This window comes from Kogia breviceps, chromosome 7, assembly GCF_026419965.1.
Source record: "Kogia breviceps isolate mKogBre1 chromosome 7, mKogBre1 haplotype 1, whole genome shotgun sequence".
In the NCBI taxonomy this organism is placed as follows: domain Eukaryota; kingdom Metazoa; phylum Chordata; class Mammalia; order Artiodactyla; family Physeteridae; genus Kogia; species Kogia breviceps.
In genome coordinates, this window is record NC_081316.1 from 49,415,902 (window position 1) to 49,437,798 (window position 21,897).

A 21,897-nucleotide genomic window follows, 5' to 3' on the forward strand; every position below is an offset into this window, starting at 1 on the left:
TTCTTCCCAGGACTGTGGTGAGAGCTAAAGTAGATAATATGTGAAAACACAGGTCTGGCTCGGGCACAGAGCAGACCTGCACTCTGTCTTCCCTGGCTTAAGGTCCCTCTTTCCACCTTTCCATCACCCCTGGGAGGGAGGGGGCACACACCAAGGAGTATCCAGGAGTCCCCCTAACAATGTCGGGGAAGAATGAAGAGAGAGGCAGGCAGTGGTTTCAATTAAAATTCACTGTTTCTCTCAGAACAGAAGAAAGTAATAAACCAATGCAGTAAATTACTGCTGTGGAATTAATGCCCACATAAAAGAAATAAAAGGGAAATTTACAACATTAATCAATCTCTTTTTTTCATATATACATATAACTCCATCATCTGCTTTATTTACATGACTCTATCACCCTCCCAAATAATTCTCAGTAATTTCCAGCAGCAGCTACGCCTGCAGCTGAGCCCCAGGAGCAGGCTGGGTATCTACAGGAAATCTGGGAACACCGCCCCTCCCTCCCACCCCTCCTCAGTGGGCTAGAGGACACGGAGGAGCCTGGAGGCCCAAGCAATACCACCAGCCACACAGAATGAGCAGCATCCATCGCCTTGGGGAGGCGCCTCTGAGCCACCTGCATGCCCAGGGTTGGTTCCCAGCCAGGCATCTCTTCGCTCCAGCTCGTGTCTGTTCAGTCTTCCCTCCCTTTTACCCAAGTTCCTCATACCTGCCTGGAATTCAATTTTATAAAGGTCAAGACCTGAAACTCTTTTTTTCCAAGTAACAGTCATATTAACTCAAAGATCCGAATCTGTTTCTCATGAATGCTGTTGCCTAATTAGCAGAGCTGTCCATCGAAATGTGACTCAATTTGGGGGTCAAAGTTTTCTTTCCTATTACTGATGGTGGCACCAGTTAGCAAAGTCTTCACAACCTAAGGTGTATCCAAGGACGGTGACCTGAGACACTGGTCTAAGTCCCCACAAATCTACCAGTTCCCTGAGGCTTGTAAATGAACACTGCATACTTACAAGCGATTCCAAAGACCTCAGAGAGCCTTAATCTAGATACAGGACTGCAGACTCCCCAACTGAGGGCTAAAGGATTCTTTTTTTTTTCACTCCCTTTTATTCCAGGGAAGTAACAATCCTCATATTTATCTGTCAGAGGCTGACATTAAGCAGGAACAGGATTTGGAGCTACTTAAGTATTTCAAGGGAATAAACTCTGGGACCCTCAAAATAACCCCTTGATGCTGTTTTCTGAAGAATGCTGTGCAAAACCGACATTGATGAGAATTCTGTCCAAACACTCAGTTGAGAAAACAATAACTTCCTCCACTTTCATTCTGTTGGAAGTTTTGTTATTGTTTTGTTCTTTTTTTGCTAATGGATTTGATTTCAAATATTCATAAAGCCTTTAAAATACAAAGAACCTGGAGTGAGAGGGAAGTGAGAGGCAGCTTTGGATTTCTTCCTTTTTTATTTTATATCATTTTATTACTGCTAATAATATATATTTGCATCTGTTTCTATATATAGATATATGCACACAAGCACTTTCTGAAAATGTTAACAATACCACCACAACTCCCTAATTAATTACTCATTTTGTAGGGTGTTTTGTTAAGGGCAAGTGAAATAAGAGTCTTAGAAAATATTCCACATTAGTTCGGTAGTTTTCAACAGAGGCATTTTTTACCCCAGGGGATGTTTGACAATGTCTGGAGGTATTTTGGCTGTCACAACTAGGGGAAGGGACACTACTGGCATCTCCCGGAGGCCCAGAAATGTTGCTAAACATCTTATAATGCCTAGCACAGCTCCCAAAACAAAGACTGATCCAATCCAAAATGTCGAAAGTATTGAAGTTGAGAAACTCTGCAATCGGTACTTACATTCACAAGCAGCAGCATTCAAAAAAAAAAAAAATCAAGTCACAGGAAGGCAGAACCTCAGTCCACTCTAGGTGAGAGCACGCTCTCCTTTGCAATGTCCCCCGCTGCACCCTCAGAACCCCTCCACCCCCAGTCCACACTTATGAGTTGATCAAATGGGGAAATGCACAGTCTCCCCAGTGACACAATGACAGTCCAGAAAAGTTCCCTTTGTCCTTGTTCATGTGAAGCACATTCACAGGGATGCAAAGGTCACTGCTGAATTTAAATAACCTCCTGTGATAAATCTGCATGAGGCCTATTTGTTCTACTGGACTCGTTGGATTAAATGAACACAATTTAATGTTCTATAGGACAAGGCCTCCTTTCATGGCTGAAAGAAGGAGCGAGGGTGATTTACAGTTTCATACGTACTTATTCGCTACATTATCTTCTTTGTGCCTGGACTTATGAATATCAGCTCATCATCCCGCAGTCATTTCTACCCATCCAGGAGAATTTAGCTTTCCATTAGGAAGGAACAAGGAACAAGAGACTGTAACAAGAGATTTCTGCAATGTTCACTTGAAAGAAAAATCATCAATATTTGTCCCCTTGTCCTTTACCTTGTGTGTTTTTTTCTTTTTAATTTCTGATGTTATAACATAAAGCCAGGTCTCCTTCTGTTTTCCAGGAAAAGGTGGTTTGTTAAGCAGCTTATCCCCAAACAGAACTGGGCGTCAACAGAAGGCTTAGCTTACTTATGATACCAGATTATTTTTAAGCACCACTCTCTTATGAGCCATCGCTTTTTATTTATTTATTTTATTTTATTTTATTTTTTTTTTTTGCGGTATGCGGGCCTCTCACTGTTGTGGCCTCTCCCGTTGCGGAGCACAGGCTCCGGACGCGCAGGCCTAGCGGCCATGGCTCACGGGCTTAGTTGCTCCGCGGCATGTGGGATCTTCCCGGACCAGGGCACGAACCCGTGTCTCCTGCATCGGCAGGCGGATTCTCAACCACTGCGCCACCAGGGAAGCCCAGCCATCGCTTTTTATAATGATAAACTAATATCAAATGTTTGTTGATTCATTAAAGTATTTCTGAATTCCATTTAGCAACAGTTTCTGCTTAATGTTATATATTTGGAAACAAGGGAAGTTTATCCAAACATTAATATAACCAAGAATTTTTTTTTTTTTTTTTTTTTTTTTTTTCGGTACGCGGGCCTCTCACTGTTGTGGCCTCTCCCGTTGCGGAGCACAGGCTCCGGACGCGCAGGCTCAGCGGCCATGGCTCACGGGCCCAGCCGCTCCGCGGCATGTGGGATCTTCCCGGACCGGGGCACGAACCCGTGTCCCCTGCATCGGCAGGCGGACTCTCAACCACTGCGCCACCAGGGAAGCCCTAACCCAGAATTTTTATTAACCACAAGTCTTAGGTATCACAATGTTTTTGCTTATGGACCCTTAAAGAGACAGGATTTCCATTTTTCTCTACTTCATAAAACAGAACCTATAAGCAAGGGTATGAAAGTTGATTCTGGGGGTGGGTACAGAGAGCACTTTGCATTCATGGTCAAATTTCAAAACCCCAGCACTGTAAGTCAAGAGTATACACCTGAAACTAACACAACGTTGTAAATCAACTACACTCCAGTAAAATTTAAAATAAAAGAGTGTATAAATTACAAAGTTGGCTACCTTGTCCTCAGGTCATCTCTCAGCACTGTGTTACCTCCCTCTTCCATTTCTCTTTGGATACTGAAGTCTAGAGTGTTGCTAACCTAGTTTTCAGGGGAGCAATGTCAGCATCACATAGGAACTTGTTAGAAATGCAAATGATTGAGCTCCACCCTAGGAATCTGTAGTCTAACAAGCCTGCCAGTCGATCATCATCATGCTGAAATGTGGTCTAGATTTTTCTCTCTCTGTTACTCCTCCAGGTAACACTTACTGGCTTCGTCTTATACCGTACACTGAAAGGCAAGCTGATATTATTTATTTATTTGTTTGTTTGTTTGTTTATTTTTGGCCACGCAGTGCAGCAGGCTGGATCTTAGCTCCCCAACCAGGGATCAAACCCATGCACGCCCCCTGCAGTGGAACCAGAAAGCACAGAGTCTTAACCGCTGGACCGCCAGGGAAGTCCCAAGCTGTTATTATTTAGAGTTGGTTAAAAAACTAATGACATCCAATATTATAATAAGTTATCCCCCCTCATTGTATAGGGAAAAATGTCTAAGCCCAAGGGAATCAATCGTTAAGGTTAGGCTTTGAGGTATTCCTACAGCACACATGCTTTTGAAGAGGTTCACTTTCTGTCAGCTCCCCTGAGAAGAAGGGAGGGCAGCAAGTCTTCCTACACATAAGGATGCTTTCATCAGGTTAATCCCAAGAGGCCCACACAAAGTGAAAGCAAGACGAGCTTCACCTCCGCTCAAATTTCGGTGGCAATGCCAGCGGCCAGTGCATGGACCAAAGGGAGACATCCCAACTGAAGGAAAGAATTTAGAAAGCCCATGCCCTGGCTAGTCAACCATCAAAAGGTCTGGATTAAGTAAGGCTCACTTCCAGAGACACAGGCTCTCAATACAGCATACCCTAATCCTGGATCAATGTTTAACAGAGACAAGGGAAAGAATAAAGGGATCTATCTTAGGTATGTTTTTTCCCCTCTAAAAAGTTATTTTATTAGGCCTCTCAGAAGGAAGATATAAGACCCAAGGCTTTAAAAAATCTAAATATCATCAAACAAGAATAAAAGAGATGTGCATAGTTGCTACTTCTAATGTCTTCCAACACTCCAGACATTTATGAGTCTTTTAAAATTCCTTTTCTAATGATATAAAGCCTCTCCAACTAGCTCAAGTAGCAACGGATGGGCTTTCAAGGTCAGCTTAACTTGTTCATAGTCCCTGGGTAATTTTCTCGCTTCTCTCTTTGCAGACTGACCCATTCTTCGGGGCCCATTTCAGGGGTCTGCAAAGTCCTCACACCATCCTCTCCTACTCCAGCTGGCACTGAACTCTGCCCCACCCAGACATGTTATCCTGTTCACAGCTTACATTCCACAGAGTTTGACCATTCATTTTTTACAAACCGCCTTACATTCTTGCTAAAGTGCGTAGTATGTGTGTGATGGTCCTATTTTTCCCATGAGAATAAATTCCCTGAATGCAGTAATGTCTTATACTTCTGTTCTATCCCCCATCCCACCAATACTTGGGGTCTAGAACAGCAGTGGCACACAGTAGTGCACAATACACTTTATAAAACCCCGTGGAAGGTTTCAGTGCTACACACTGATTAGGAAGGAAAGACATCACCGCCTTTCAAGTATGTCTCGTTTGCAGCAACATGGCTATACCTAGAGATTATCATACTAAGTGAAATAAGTCAGAGAAAGACAAATATCATATGATATCACATATGTGGAATCTTTAAAAATGATACAAATGGGGCTTCCCTGGTGGCGCAGTGGTTGAGAGTCCGCCTGCCGATGCAGGGGACACGGGTTCGTGCCCCGGTCCGGGAGGATCCCACATGCTGCGGAGCGGCTGGGCCCATGAGCCATGGCCGCTGAGCCTGTGCGTCCGGAGCCTGTGCTCCGCAAAGGGAGAGGCCACAGCAGTGAGAGGCCCGCGTACCTCAAAAAAAGGATACAAATGAACTTATTTACAGAACAGAAACAGACGCATAAACATAGATGGTGAAAGGGGGGGATAAATTAGGAGTTTGGGATTATCAGATACACATTACCATATATAAAACAGATAAACAACAGGGTCCTACTGTATAGCACAGGGAACTATATTCAATATCTTGTAATAACTTATGATGGAAAAGAATCTGAAAAAGAATATATATATATGTATGTATAACTGAATCACTTTGCTGTACACCTGAAACTAAGACAACTTTTTTTTTTGTGGGGGCGGGTATGCAGGCCTCTCACTGTTATGGCCTCTCCCGTTGCGTAGCACAGGCTCCGGACGCGCAGGCTCAGCAGCCATGGCTCACGAGCCCAGCCGCTCCGCGGCATGTGGGATCTTCCCGGACCGGGGCACGAACCCACGTCTCCCGCATCAGCAGGCGGACTCTCAACCACTGCACCACCAGGGAAGCCCAAGACAACATTTTAAATCGACTATACTTCAAAAAAAAGGGCAGTGGGCTTTGGGAGAAGTATGCTTGCAACTCACACAGACTTGACTCTAGTGGGGAAAACAGGATGATTAATAATAATAAAAACAACAATATTTATCGAGTGCTCCACTAAATGCTGGCATGCTGGCACTGTGCCAAATGGTTCCTATACTACTGACATGACTACAATAAACATTCTGAAATCCTAGAGGAACTTCCCACACCTGTTCCCCAATTCAGCCTGGATGACCACTCAGCAGCCAGCTTGGATTTCGTTACAAGTGCTGGAAGGAAGCATTTAAGTTCCTGCTCACCCAGAGAGACAGATGAGCACCAGCCTGCTGGATGTCTCCGGCTCAGAACACGTGGGTAGGACTCCCGTTACTGACTAGCTAAGGCAGGCGCATGCAGGAAGCTGCCTTTGATTAAAATCACCTGTTCAGCCTGGAATTAATCAAGGGTTCTCTGTACAGGCCAGAAAGGACCTCAGAGCATTACAGCTTTTGTTTTCCTTCTTAAGCCACAGGAATTACTAAAGAAAGTCCACAGACTACTGACTCTAAGTGATTTTAGGTCTGGTAGGAAAAAAACAAACAAACAGTTCTTTAGGTAGAGAACAGAGTGTTCATTAGAGAAATCTCTCTCCCTTTCTGGATCCCGGACATCTGTTATCTGCTGCAAGCTGTGGACCCTAAGTATTGATATTATTCGAGTTTGCATTAATCATGTTAATCTTTATTTATTATGTAGCACATTGCCAAAGGAAAATGGAACTCTATAAATTTCAGCTCTACCACAGAGGAAGGAATGAAAGGTCAGTTTACCAGAGTCTACAACCAGTTGAAAAAATCTAAAGCATAAATATTACCTAAATATACCAGTTAGGTACACCTCCCCCTTCATTACTGAAAAATGTTACATTAACATAACTATTGCAGACAAAGGACTTTAGAGAGACAGGAAGTGTGCCAAAAATTAGACCATCTCTTTGGAGAGCTTGTTGAATCGGATGGAAATTGCTCCATAGGCAGCAGGGTTACACCAGGCTCATGGTTCTGCGAATCTCAATAGAAATAAGAATAGTAATAACATGATTCTTTTAGAACTTTGTAGTTCACCAATGGCCTTCAAACACATCATGAATTCAGACTTCTTGAGCAACTAGTATGAAGTAAGCAAGGTCATTTTCATTTTCTAGATAAGAATCTGAGGTCCGAGGAGATTAACTGATGTACCTGTAATCAGAGTTACAGCAATTAGGATGGGGTATCAACTTTCTTTGCAGTTTCACTGTGCCAGGGACCGTGGTAAGCATTTTTTTTTTTTGCGGTACGCGGGCCTCTCACTGTTGTGGCCTCTCCCGTTGCGGAGCACAGGCTCCAGACGCGCCGGCCCAGCGGCCATGGCTCACGGGCCTAGCCGCTCCGCGGCATGTGGGATCTTCCCGGAACGGGGCACGAACCCATGTCCCCTGCATCGGCAGGCGGACTCTCAACCACTGCGCCACCAGGGAAGCCCCCGTGGTAAGCATTTTACATGAGGACCGCTTTATGCTTTGCAACTATCCTTTCTCATTGAAAACCGAAGTTCAGAGAGGTTCAGTAACCTGCCCAAGCTCACAGAGCCCAGAGTGTCTGAGTTAGTCTATGTTTTCCCTGCTGTGGTTGATGGTGTTTCCCAGTTAGAAGTGCAGAGCAAGGGTTTGAAAACCAGGAATTCTAATCCCAAATGCTACCCTCCTCCATGAAACACTCCCTAACTACCACTCTTGCCCACCCCATATTGAGTGAAACTCCTCTACCGTAATCAATTATTGCAAACTTTCACTCTACTTTCACTCTATCATAAATATTTGTCAGTTTAGTAATTTCACGTACCTTGGGTCCCTGATAGGCTTGGGCCATCTCTTAAGTTTATAACTCTCTCTATAAGATCCTGTTTGGAAACTAGTAGGCACAATAAGTGCTTGGTGAATGACTAAATGCATAAACAAAATCCAGTGTTTTCTTATCGTGTGTCTGAGAATTACAAAGTGTGCTATATGTTCCTTTTAGACTATTAGGAAAGTTGCTCTAAAACGTCATTCCTGGCACAAATCCTTTTTAAAAATCTACAGCTAGGACAGAGAAATTATAAATATGATTAAGGCTCTTATGTAACACAGTCCAAATTTCAATAATACAGGAATTTCTGAAAATCCAAGGGCAAATTTTTCAAAGCTAGATAAAAGACAGCTTTAAAAAAAAAAAAAAAAAAAAAGACAGCTTTAGTTACATGAGTCTCCATGTTCTTCTCTGCAAATACTGCACGGTCTATGGTCTTCACTTCCAGTCCAAATTCTTCCCTGTGACATTTATTCTTTCTTTAATTTCAGCCATGAGTGGAGGAATAGACCAGTTGACATTGCCCTTGTGCAGTGTCTTTTATAAAAGAGGGTGCTGGGCTCACTCTTACTGACTCAAGTGCCAATGGAATCAAGAGGTAGGATTCGGAATATGACTGGGGTGTTTCAGGCTCGACAAGGGCTGTGAAATGTGAAGCCGTCTATGCCCTCAACTTCTTTCCTGTGACTTTTTTGGTCTTTGTTCTTTTTCCTTCTTGACCTTCTCAGGTATCTGAATTCATTTCTCTGTCACCATATTACACAGAGCTCTTGGCTACAGTGAGAAAGTGAATCAGGAAGGTGGGGGTCCTCACGTGCATGGGAGGCTCCCCGTACTTAAGGGGGTGCTGAAAGGATGGGCGTGGCTCCAGTTCTGAGTCTTCTCCTTCAAGTTCAAGGACACCTGAATCAGACACTGATAGCTAATGACCAATCTCTGTCTTCTAATGAAATTAAAGTCAGATCCTGATTCAACGCTATTCAAATGCTAAACTCTGCTTAACAAAATGACTGACCCACTCATAATTAGAAAAAAATCAATGGTTTCAAAAAAACCCTTGGCATTCTCTTTAAATTATGTTAATGGGAACCTGGCATTTATAAGACGCGTGGCATCAGTTATATGTGTCTACTTGAACAAACATGAGCAGGAGAAAGAACTATCAACTCGATCAGTACTTTGTTAGGAAAATGGGGCATGTCCCAACCGACAAACATCAATCACCTAGCCTAGGGCCTCTCACTGTTGTGGCCTCTCCCGATGCTGAGCACAGGCTCCAGACGCGCAGGCTCAGCGGCCATGGCTCATGGGCCCAGCCGCTCCGCGGCACGCGGGATCTTCCCGGACCGGGGCACGAACCAGCGTCCCCTGCATCGGCAGGCAGACTCCCAACCACTGCGCCACCAGGGAAGCCCTAGCCTAACTTTTGACCAATATCAACTCACCCAGAGTGAGATAGCTATAGTATCTTCTAATTCTTCTAAATTTCATTTAATTAAAACTCTATCCATCACAACTCTCACCGAGTGTTTTACCTGCTTGTTCAGATCTAAAAGAGGCAAATCACAAGAAAGCAACAAACTTCTGAGATTTACTCTGCAAAGCACCTTTTTCCAGTGTATGTACTTGTCTCAGAATGCATTCAACCAAACTCCACACCTGTCCTTTCTGGTCCTTAGTCAACAAGTTAAGTTTTCGGCGCACTCTCTAGAAACTTTTTGAGCAAAAACCAAGAAAATTAAAATGTGTATGTTTTATGTAAAGATTTAGATACTGGAAGTTCTAGTAAACATTGACATTTCATCGATGGGTAGTACAGAAATCACAAAACATCCGGGGCTTAAAGTTAAGGCTTTAAGGAGATTATTTATGGCATGATGGACTAAGGCCAAGCAAGGGAGAAGTTTCTAGAAAGAGAAGTGTGACAAAGCCAGCTACCCATAGAACTCAGCATGGCCCAGGTTATTCTCTCCCAAGATAGAGAAAGGGGGCAGCTGGCTCTCTGAATGGCTTAAGAACCACATTTTACAATTATGAGTAAAGCAAATCTAAGGCTTCCTGTGAAAGCCTCCGATTTCTATTAGATCACTTCACCTCAATGTCACTTGAAATTAAAACATACCAAACCAGACAGGTAAAACGCTCACCTTTTCAAGCAATTCCCAGAAAGGAGGATGCTGTTCTCCACACAATAAAATAAATAAGAGGGTATAGCAAGTGTCAGACTCATGAATTTAAAAGGTGGACGAACAACTAAAAACAGTCATACAAGCATTCCCTTACCTGTTTTGATGTTGATGGCAAAAAAGTTCTGAGGATTCCCACTTGTAATCCTGTATGTCAGTTTTTCACTGGAACTAGAGTCAGGGTCCTCAGCCTGGATCTGAATGACAGATACATCCTTCGGAGAGTTTTCCATGACAACAGGATAATAAATAGGTTCAGAGGTCAGTGGGGCATTGTCATTCACATCTTCAATTTCAATGTAGACCTCAATCGTGGAATAGAGTGGAACAACGCCCCGATCTGTGGCGTACACAGTCAGCCAGTATGACCCTGTCGTCTCTCGATCAAGAATGTCTGCAGTAGAGATGACTCCTAAGAGAAAGCAGGGAAAGTGTAACTGCTATAGCAAAACAGGAAGACATTAAGTCAATCACCCCAAACTGAGGACGGCTGTGCTAAGTGATCTTGGCATATGAAAAAAAAAAAAAAAAATCCATCACACAAAATTAAATGAAGATGTCTCCCTTTACATCAGAACACTATTTTCTGCAAAACTGTACTAGCCAGTTCTTCTACCATTTGAGAAGTATAATTATATTCACAAATACTTTATTTGAATTTCGGGGATAGACGTATCTATACACACACACACACACACACACACACACAAACCCACGAGACAGTTGGGAGCAATGGGAAGAGAGTGGGCCAGAGGTCAAAACACTTTCCATAATGCACTATCACATCAAAAATTTCCATTTGACCTGATATGGAATTGATTTCCTATACAACAGAGAGCTTTCCTGGGATACATTATTTTGTCTGTTCATTCACAACAATGAAAAAGACCTTTAAAATGTTCTTTTGCCTGTTAGGATAGAAACTATTTTGCATGCAAAAGTACAAACCTCCTTGATACTATTTCTCTACAAATCTAATGTCACAGTTATTCCAAAAGACTCAGAGAAGAAGCCGTAAGCCATACCAACATGCTTTCTGAATGAGCTCTAGCCCCCTCAAGAACTCGACAGAGGGCACTAAATAAACTCTAAGCCACTTTGAGGGATACTCAGGGACAATCATTTTAAATTAGGAGCAGAAAACTGCCCAGTCTGCTCCCTCCCACCTTTCCCATTTCATGGTTGAAACAAGCACCAACCAGGAAATCAAACACCTGACAGAAAAGCCAAAGAGAAAATACTGTGCTCTTGAATATCTTTACAGCCCTCACCCGAACCACCAAGGCTATAGAAACTTACTACAGGAACTCTTAAGTACTTTCCACTGTGATGGGAAAACTCTGGGATTCAGCTTATAAAATCTCTAAAAGTAGTCAGGATACACCTGGAAGGCGTGTAATTCATGTAAACCTTTATACCCTAAAAAAGATCCATGGAAGGAGTCAGGAAACACTTATCCAGTTCTGACCTGAATCTTACATCCGCTGTACTCCTGTTGGATTAGGCACATAATTTGGCCTGTAGATCTTGCATAAGCAAACTGCCAAGTATAGCACCTGGGAGGGAGGAGGGCATCTTTCCAGAAACAGGCCAGAAAAGTGAAGGTTGCCTGTAATTCCGAACAGCTATATGATTCAAAGGGAGATCGCCCAACTGATAATGAGGTTTCAGTTCTAAAGTTATCCACCAAAGAACTCTGTAAGCTTTATAATTCTCTCTTATAATGAGTGCATCAAGTCTCAAATGTGAGTACATAATTTGTCCAAGGTCACACAGCTAGTTGCAGAAGAATCCAGATCTGTCTGCCTCGAATGCTCCAGTTTCAACCCAGACTCCATGACTTACTACCTCTTTGACCCTGTACAAGGTGTTTGAACCAAGCAAGCCTAGTTCTATCACCCATATCTCAGTGCTGTGGTGGCAATCATGTAATTAAATGTATGCCGAGAGTTTGGCAAAATGCTTGCAACACAGTAGATGCTGAGTATATGTTAAATCAATATGAATCAAAAGCAATACCCAAAGCCTTGTAAATAGTAACCACCCCCCAAAGCAAGGAACAATCTTGAGAGGAGAGAAGTTTGCGATGGAAAGTCCTGTTAGATATTTGTTTTCTCCTCTGGTCATGCGGCATATTGTTGCTTGATCTTTGTGACTTGCCCATGATACCTTTTCATGAAAATATCTGGCCTGTTTGGGGAACAGCAAAGTCACTCCATTAAAAAGACAACTTAAGAAGGAACAAAATCAAAGAAGTTAGGTCAGCTTTGTCTGTACCTTGCCTGATCACCTACCATGCACATACGCACTTGTGTGCACGCGCACACACACACACAGATTTGTAGTCACAGAATTGCTCTGGGATCCCTGGAAGTCACTTAAATCCCTTTTCTTGGACCTGTCAAACTGGGACGGGCTTTGGACGGTACAGGCTTTGGACATTAAATGATTTTGAGAAGTCCTTAGATAAAAGGCATCCACTAATGCAAATTAAAATATATGGATGGAATTTTACTCTATTTTTTAATGAAACATCAGATATGTCCTCTAGAAATTAAAATTCTCTCTCATTATGATAAAATATGTCTATGGCTATATTTACTCATTAGGTAGAAGTGCAAATGAGTATCTTGGAACATAAGTGTTCAGGCTTTGCTCTCATGATCCAAAAATTTGAGGACAAAATGAAAAGAAGGACTATGAAATGTGTTGACAATTATTATAAGATTTATCCAAGGCTCCATATTAACTATATTAAACAACCAATGCCCAGTGACAGCATTTTCTCACTTTCTTCAGTACTTCACAGCTAATTATGATCCACGTGGTCACAATTAAAAATGTAAATCCACATGAGCTTTTCTATCAAGCAAAAACTCACTTCTGAGGTTGCCCAAAGACTGCCAAAATCATATCATAAGCCCATAGCTTTGTAACAACTACCATACATTCTTTATTACTTTTTTTTTCAGTTGAGGAATAATTGACATACAATAAACTATACACATTTAAGGTAAACAATAGGTGTGACTTCCCTGGTGGTCCAGTGGGTAAGACTCCACGCTCCCAATGCAGGGGGCCAGGTTCAGCCCCTGGTCAGGGAACTAGACCTGCATGCATGCCTCAACAAAGAGTTAGCATGCTGCAGCTAAAAGATCCTATGTGCCGCAATGAAGATACAGCATGCCACAACTAAGACCCGGTGCAGCCAAAATAAATAAATAAAATAAATTAAAAAAAAATAAAATCCTCTACAATTTCTCTAAAACAATTTAAAAATAAACAGTTTGTAAGTTTTGACACCCATGAAACCATCACCACCAAGATAAAAAATGTGACCATGACCTCTGAAAGTATTCACCTTCCCATTTTTAATCTAATTAAAATGCTCTCAAATTTTCCCTACCCACAGACAACCAGATTAGCTTTGTCACTACAGACTAATTAGCATTTTCTAGAATTTTACAGAAACAGAATGATACAGTATGTGCTCTTTTTGTCTGGCTTCTTTCACCCAGATAATTATTTTTGAGATTCATCCATGTTGTTGTACATTTAAAAATACAACAGACTTTCTAATTTCTGAGTAGTATTCCATTGCATGCATATAGCACAATTTTTTTAACCATTGACTTGTTGGACATTTAGGTTGCTTTCAGTTTTTAGATATTATCTAAGTATCTAAGAAATCTTTGCCTATCCAAGGTCACAAAGATTTTCCTCCTGTGTTTTCTTCCAGAAGTTTAAAGTCTTAGGTTTTACATTTATACCTATGATGAATTTTGAGTTAATGTTTGTATATGGTACAAGCTATGGACCTAAGCTCATTTTTTCATATGTAGATGTTCATTGTGCCAACCCCATTTGTTGAAAAAAACTATCTTTTCTCCACTGAATTGCCTTTGCATCTTTGTTGAAATTCAATTGACCATATAAGTATGGGTCTACATTTGGACTCTCCATTCTGTTTCATTGATCTATTTGTCTATTTTTATATCAATATCACACTTTCTTAATAATGCTTCATAATTAGTCTTGAAGTCAGGAAGTGTAAGTCTGGCAATTTTGCTCTTCTTTTTCAAAGTTGTTTGGGTTATTCCAAATCCTTTGTGTTTCCATATGAAGTATAGAATCAGCTTTAGAATCCATATGAAATTTAGAAAAACCTATTCGGATTTTTACTGGGATTATAATGACTCTATAAATCATTTTGGAAAGAACTGACATCTTAACTTTGAGTCTACTGATCCATGAAAATGGTATATCTCTCTATTAATTTATGTTTTCTTTTATTTCTCTAAGCTATGCTGTATAGTTTCAGAATACAGATCTAGCACATCTTTTGTCAAATTTATCCCTAAGCATTTCATATTTTGATATTATTAGAAATGGCATTATTATCTTAATTTCAATTTTAATTGTTTGTTGTTAATATATAAAATACAACTGACTTTTGTATATTGATCTTGTATGTTGCAACCTTGTTATACTCACTTATTAGTTATTACAGGGTTTTTACAAATTCCATAGGGTTTTCTACATAGATGATCATATTATCTCCAAATAGGGACAGTTTTACAACCACTATCATCACCTACACATTCACGACTATTTAATCATTGTGTGCTGGGATTAGTGCAATAAATGCATTCATCATTAAATTTTCTAAACCCATCATTCATTCAGCAAATATTTCTTAGTGCCAAGCACTCATGAGGTAGTTACTATTTTTATAGCCATATTACAGGTAAGGAAAGACATTTAAGTTAAGTAACTTATGAATGATCACTCAGCCAGTAAACAGAAGATCCCATTCTCAAACACTGATCTGCCAAACTTGAGACCGTTTGTTCACCAAACCAACATTATTTTCTTTTTTTTTAAACATCTTTATTGGAGTATAATCACTTCACAATGGTGTGTTAGTTTCTGCTTTATAACAAAGTGAATCAGCTATACATATACATATATCCCTATATCTCATTATTGTCTTTTTAATCTATATAGACATCAGACTCACATAGTATAGTATTTTATGTCCAAAGAAATGCTTTTTTCCCCTCTGTTAGATAAGTGTCATTAATTGGGCTAACAGTGTTGAGTTAATATGATACTTTCCTATTTGACTTCTCCAAATTGACTGTAGAAATCATAAAAAGGTACTTCTTGGTATTTCTTTGTAAAATATAAAAACACAATCACAACAGTACTGATTCTCTGCAAAGAGAGTCTTTTTTTGATTTATCAAAATATGCAGAACAAATGTTTGTGACATATTCATAGTCCATTACCTAACACAGTCCTGGAGTGTTTATCCCCAGAAAAGAGTCTCCTTCTGGGCTTCCCTGGTGGCGCAGTGGTTGAGAGTCCACCTGCCTATTCAGGGGACACGGGTTCGTGCCCCGGTCCGGGAGGATCCCACATGCCGCGGAGCGGCTGGGCCCGTGAGCCATGGCCGCTGAGCCTGCGCGTCCGGAGCCTGTGCTACGCAACTGGAGAGGCCACAGCAGTGAGAGGCCCGCGTACCGAAAAAAAAAAAAAAAAAAAAAAAGTCTCCTTCCATCTGCCTGTTAGAGAAAGTACATTCTACAAGGAGAGTATCTGGATGCTTAATCACTGTGGTCTCACTGCACACAACAGTGCCTGGCATGTAGTAGACACTCAAAAAATGTTCATGTATGAATTTAAATCCTCACACTGAATCAGCAGTGGGTTAGTTTACATCACTGATGAGATAAGTCAGCCTCACTAAATCAGATCTGGAAGGGACTTCGAAGATCAATAGGTATAACCAAACCCCTAATAATCAATAGGTATATGCTCCCACATGATGCCTGACCCAGCACCCAGCCTCTGCTCTGACTGAGTTTGGTGACAGGGTCCGCCTCATTTACTAGGGAGTTTCAGCTAATGCAGAGTTCTTCACACTGAGGCAAAACTTCAGTCTCTCTAATTTGAATGTTTTCCTAACTCACATCCTAGAATAAAATAGAACAAGTCTGTAAACCACCATTCACCTGTGAGAGCTCTTCAAATATCAAAAAATGACCCTCTCCATGGTTTTTCTTCTCCAGTCTAAGAATTTCTTTCTCATGTGCCACATAGGCTTCTATTCTCTTCTTCCTTGTCTCTGCTCTGAACCAAGAATGAGCAATTAATAAATCTTATTTTAAAAATAAACCATCCACAGTGAGCTTCTAGCAAATTTCAGGGAGTGCTGCTCATTAGAAAGAACTCGGGTGGAATATTCCAGATGGAGATACATCCTTACCCTCTTTGCATTTTCACCTATCACAGAAATGCTCAATGTGGATTCAGTTGAGATGCCAAATTTATGCTGATATTCATGAAAATTTAAAAAAATTTAGAAATACAGTTGGGATTTTTTATTTTTGAGATAAGCTTATGTTTATAACATTTTTCTTTTCCTGTTTCTTCTTTACTTGCTGTATAATTCTAGTAGCAGACTAGAATGATTTGAGAAACCTAATATTTAATTGTATAAGCAGATACACAAACAGTATTTATTTATTTATTTATTTATTAGAACTGTGCACAGCTTGAAATGGAATTAGTTGATCCCAGCATGAAGCACATGTTAGCTGTAATTGTTCTTTCTTATTCACAAATATTAGAAAAACTATATGCACCTTGTTCTCATAGAATAAGCCCTACATATTGGAGATGAAGGGAAAAAAATGTATGGAGCTGTTCAAATCAGATGACATCACACACTGGGTTATTCAATTTAACTTTTTTCCAGCCATATCCCCGTATGTGGCACCAAAATCTCAAATGACATCTTGCCTCCAAAGAATGGCAACCAAATACCCACAACAGCTCTAAAACGACCTGTCAACAAATGTTTCAGGGAGTGCTTTGGAGGCTATGGTCCCATAACTGATGAAAAGCCCTCTACCAGGATAAGTACTATAGCTTCTGAGGCAGTTAAAAAAAAGACAACAAAATTTTAAAAACACCCTGGTTGCATATTCTTTGTAGATACCTCTAATAGACGTTTACTTGTTTACTTGTGCATATATATTTAATTCTCATTCCCAATCAGTCAAAATATTGACTCCCAATTCTCAGTGCATTTAAAATTTGTATTGACGCTTTATTTTGAAATAATTATAGACTAACAGGAAGGTGCAAAGAAATGGACAGGAGTCTCTGGGCAACCTTCACCCAGCTTCCACCAATGTTAATATCTACATGTATTTTTAAATTGCTTATTTCTTCAAGAATCAAACACTTAACTACATTCATTTCGGAGAGAATATGAATTCTTTCATGGGCTCCATAACCCCCTTTAGCCAACCCTTGCTTGCCTTTATTTAGGAGGATCACACAGATACTATTTTTCTTTCTTTTCCTATTCATCTCCAGACTTGTATAAAGCTCTTATTGCCTTAGGAAGGATCACTGTTCTGAGCAGAGTGTGGTGATAATTAAGGGAAGACTGGGGATTTTATCCTCATAGGCCCAACCCAAGGTCAGTCCACACACACCCATGGTCATATCTATAACTGTTACCACTCTGAAATATACTGAAGTCAACTGAAATCAGCTAAAATGGGATGAACCAAGATGCACAGAGCAATTGCGGGTGGAGGAAATCTTAACTTAGATGTTTAAAATGCTTCAAATACATTTTAGCGTACACATATTATATACGCATACACTTTTATATACTTCGTATATCACGTATTTGACACAAAATATATTTAAATATATAATTTAAGGCACTTTTAAAATCGGGAATTTTAAGTGAATCACCCAGCTAATCAAGTGGCAAAGTCAGGCCTGGAATCTGGAGCTGTGAATCGGAGTATACACTCTTTTCATTACTGGAGTTGCCCGCTGGTTTAGCCACATGTGTCCATTATCATGAAAAAAGAAGGCAATTCCATGCCCCTGCGCTCCTCTCAGTGGGCTGGTATCAGCTCTTTAGTAATAGGAAATTCAATAGTTTCATTACTTTCCTCCATTTCTAAAAGTTGCTGCAAGATATTATTCTGAATCCATTTTTATACCTTCTCATAAGATTCTCAGTTGTTGGAATGGTTTGAGACCAGGAGAATTAGAATACAGAGTCTTCCTTAAATATCCAGTACTCCTTTGCTTTTGTACAAAGGAGTCTGCAGGCACTGCTCCTTCATCGCCTGTCTCCCCAAACCAAACCTTCTTCGCTGTTCTTCAAGGAGGTTTCAGATTCAGAGAACACCCCTCACCCACCAGCCAGCGGTCAGGGGTGTCCCCTATTTGCCTTTATCTTAGCACTTAATTTTTGTCCCCTTCCCAATCTACAACAAGCTTCCTATGGGTAGAGACCATTCTATCTTGTTTTTCTCTATTCTAGGATGGTGGCTAGAAATTTGGAACACTCTAAATGTTGAATAAATGAATGAAGGATAACATCATAATATTTGGTAAATGCAGGCAAGTTGGGATGTCTGGCTCTTTTACAGACAAGCACTCTGACGCATAAGCTACATTAGGAAAAACAAAATGAGTCATCTAGCTATCCTATTTGCCTGTGATCACTAGACAAAATAAAATGGGATAGACTGAGCTTGTCATTGATTTTAGACTTCTCTAGCGTATATGCAGAACTGATAGCTAAGTGGCTCTGAAAGTCAACACTCCAACTGTGAATGATCCTATGTGATAAGACAATTTTCTTAAAAACCATGTCCAGTTTTGAGTTCTCCCTTTACTACCAAGAATGAGGATGGTGTCATGGTAACATCTTCAAGGCTTAAAGCCAAGATGCAGCTTGATGAAGACATCAGTTGATTTTATCATGCACTTAAATGCTGCACTGCCCACAGGCACACACCATAGGCAGCCAGAATTAAAGCCCCGGGCCTCCCGATAGAGAACACCAGCAAGCTGCTCTCTCTCTGGCCTCTCATCCACTGATTCTCACCCGAAACTTTTGTTCTACTCCGTTCCCTCTTCTTCATGCCAACTCCTACTGATTAGCTATCTTTTATCTTTGCAGAAGGAGAAGAAAACATCCACAGCACAGTCGTGGGGAACAATTATGTCCTGAAATGCAAGCCACCTTCATTCCGTGTTATTTCACAAGGCTCAAAGCTGGAGATCTGCACATTAGATTAAGGGGAAAGGATGCAGGCTGAATTCAAGCTTTTATTTGGAGTTAATGAAAATGGACAGCTCTCCCTGTCTGTCTGGGACCCAGAAATTCTAAAACTTAGCTGCGTGCTCAAAAGCTTCACGTGAAGTTCCGTGCGCTCAGTAAACATACACTTGGTGTTTGATTTTTTCTTAAAGACAGACTTTTCAGGACCTGTTTTCAATGAACTCAAAATGTACACCTGTGCTCTCTCTTCAGTAATTCTGGTCTGTGTAGCTGGCACCAGGTGCCAACAGCCTAAAAACAGGAAATGGACAGAGGACCAGGCTGTGAGCAACACATCCAGCTTGCATTATTGGGTTTTTTTTCTTCTTTTCTGTAACCCAGATTATTCCCAGCCTCAGATTCTTTCTGTGGTCTGTGCTAATTTGCATACCCCATACCCAGCAGAACGATCTGGGTCCTCACAGCCGAATAGAAAGGAAGATTGAAATTTAAAGCAATGGAAAAAATGATCTCAATATATGCAATCAAGTCAAGAAGTAATTTTGTTAAGTGTCTAAAAACATGTAGGTTATTTCACGAAGGGCAGTAATTAGCTGGATTCTGTTTCTTTAGAAGAACTGAGCATAAACTTTAGCACAAAGCATTTTGGTTAGATACCTAGAAATATTTTCTGATAGTAATGGAGAGGAACAAAGGGATAGCTCTCTGAGGGAAGCTGAAGCTTCTGTCTATTCCTATGTTTCAGTGATAGGAGAGAGAGAGAGAGAGAGACAGACAGACAGACAGACAGAGAGACAGAGACAGAGAGACAGAGAGACAGAGAGAGACAGAGAGAATGAAAGGAAGGAAGGAAGGAAGAACGGGAGAAAGAAAGGGAAAGAAGAAAAATAAAGAGGCACTCTTTTGCCTAGCAGAAGCTTTTGGAGCATTCAAATTGGTTACTTAGGTAAATTTGTGTTGAAAAAAAAAAAAAACTTCAGTGTAGAAGAAAATATGCAAAATAAATGTTTTTAAAACACTCATTATTTCATGACCCAGAGATAATGACTGTTAATATCCTTGATGTATTGCCTTTGTCCTATCTTATCTTCACCCCAAAGCAGCATATCTCTCTGTAATTGTGGATCCTCACGAACCATCTTCTACTGAACAGCTTTCCATATTGATAACTGTAATTCTATACATTTTGTTTATGCCTGTGTAGTAATGCCCACTTGCCCACTAGCCCACTAATAATAAAATGTAAGCTCCTTACATGCAAGAGTTTTCTATGTTGCATCTCTGTTGTATACCCCAGAGGAGTGGCTAGTATACACTAGATGCTCAATAAATACTTGTTGAAATACTCACACAGTGTTTATCATTTATATAATGAAGGCCCTCTTGCTAAGTCATTTATTAGGTCGTATTTTATTTTTCACTATTATAACTCATGCTTAGATGAATAACCTTGCATCTATATCTTTTTTCGATTATTTCTTAGGATAAATTCCTAGAAGCAGAAACAATGAGTCAAAGGGTCTGTACATTTTTAAGTGTATTTGAATCAACTGTCTTCCAGAAAGGCTACACTAATTATAATCTTACCAGCAGTTTCTGATCACATTTTTGACTAAATCTTTATAAGATCTGTATTATTGTTGGTGAAACAAAAACCCAAAATAGGGATTTCCCTGGTGGCACAGTGGTTGGGAATCCGCCTGCCAATGCAGGGGACACAGGTTCGATCCCTGGTCCGGGAAGATCCCACATGACAGGGAGCAAGTAAGCCTGTGCACCACAACTACTGAGCCTGCTCTCTAGAGCCCGTGAGCCACAACTACCGGAGGCCGCATGCCACAACTACCGAAGCCCGCGTGCCGAGAGTTTGTGGTCTGCAACAAAAGAAGCCACCACAATAAGAAGACCGGGCACCACAATGAAGAGTAGCCCCTGCTCGCTGCAACTAGAGAAAGCCCACGCGAAGCAACAAAGACCCAACACAGCCAAAAATAAAAATTAATTAATTAATTAAAAATAAACCCCAAATTTTAAAAAATCTGCAATTTACCATCTATAGAGGTAACAGCTGACCTTATAAAAACCTTTAATCCATTCCTCATTGTATTTTTTAAAAATCTGTTTTAAAGGGCAGTTATTTCCTTCTGCCTCATTTTTTTATTTTTTATTTTTTCTGTGTTGGGTCTTCGTTTCTGTGTGAGGGCTTTCTCTAGTTGTGGCAAGCGGTGGCCACTCTTCATCGCGGTGCGCGGGCCTCTCACTATCGCGACCTCTCTTGTTTCGCAGCACAGGCTCCAGATGCGCAGGCTCAGTAGTTGTGGCTCACGGGCCTAGTTGCTCCGCGGCATGTGGGATCTTCCCAGACCAGGGCTCGAACCCGTGTCTCCTGCATTAGCAGGCAGATTCTCAACCACTGCGCCACCAGGGAAGCCCTCCTCATTGTATTTTAACCATTGGACTCAACGACAAAATGCCATGTTTTTGTGGTGAGATAAAACATAATTGACAGAGAGCTGGTGATAAAATTTTTATTGAAAAGAAAGACTTTACATGAGGCACAACTTTAATTAAATTAAAATCCGTCCACAAAACCAAATTCTTTAGCCTTGAAAAGTGCTGTGGGATTTTTTAAACGAAATGTCAGAGCACAAACTTTAGCTCTTCGAGTAACATTACATATTAGATATTAGTCATACTTTAAGCCAATATT

The 21,897-nt window shown here is 40.7% G+C and overlaps 1 protein-coding gene across 5 annotated transcripts in view; it reads right to left on the reverse strand.

The window, feature by feature from the left end:
- FAT3 (FAT atypical cadherin 3) overlaps nt 1-21,897 on the reverse strand; it is a 719,190-nt gene that overhangs the window by 394,060 nt on the left and 303,233 nt on the right. For all 5 annotated transcript variants that reach the window (XM_067038291.1, XM_059068671.2, XM_067038292.1 and 2 more), the window contains exon 4: nt 10,176-10,490. In XM_067038291.1, coding sequence (XP_066894392.1) covers nt 10,176-10,490 — 315 coding nt within the window. The remainder of the gene's footprint in view (nt 1-10,175; nt 10,491-21,897) is intronic.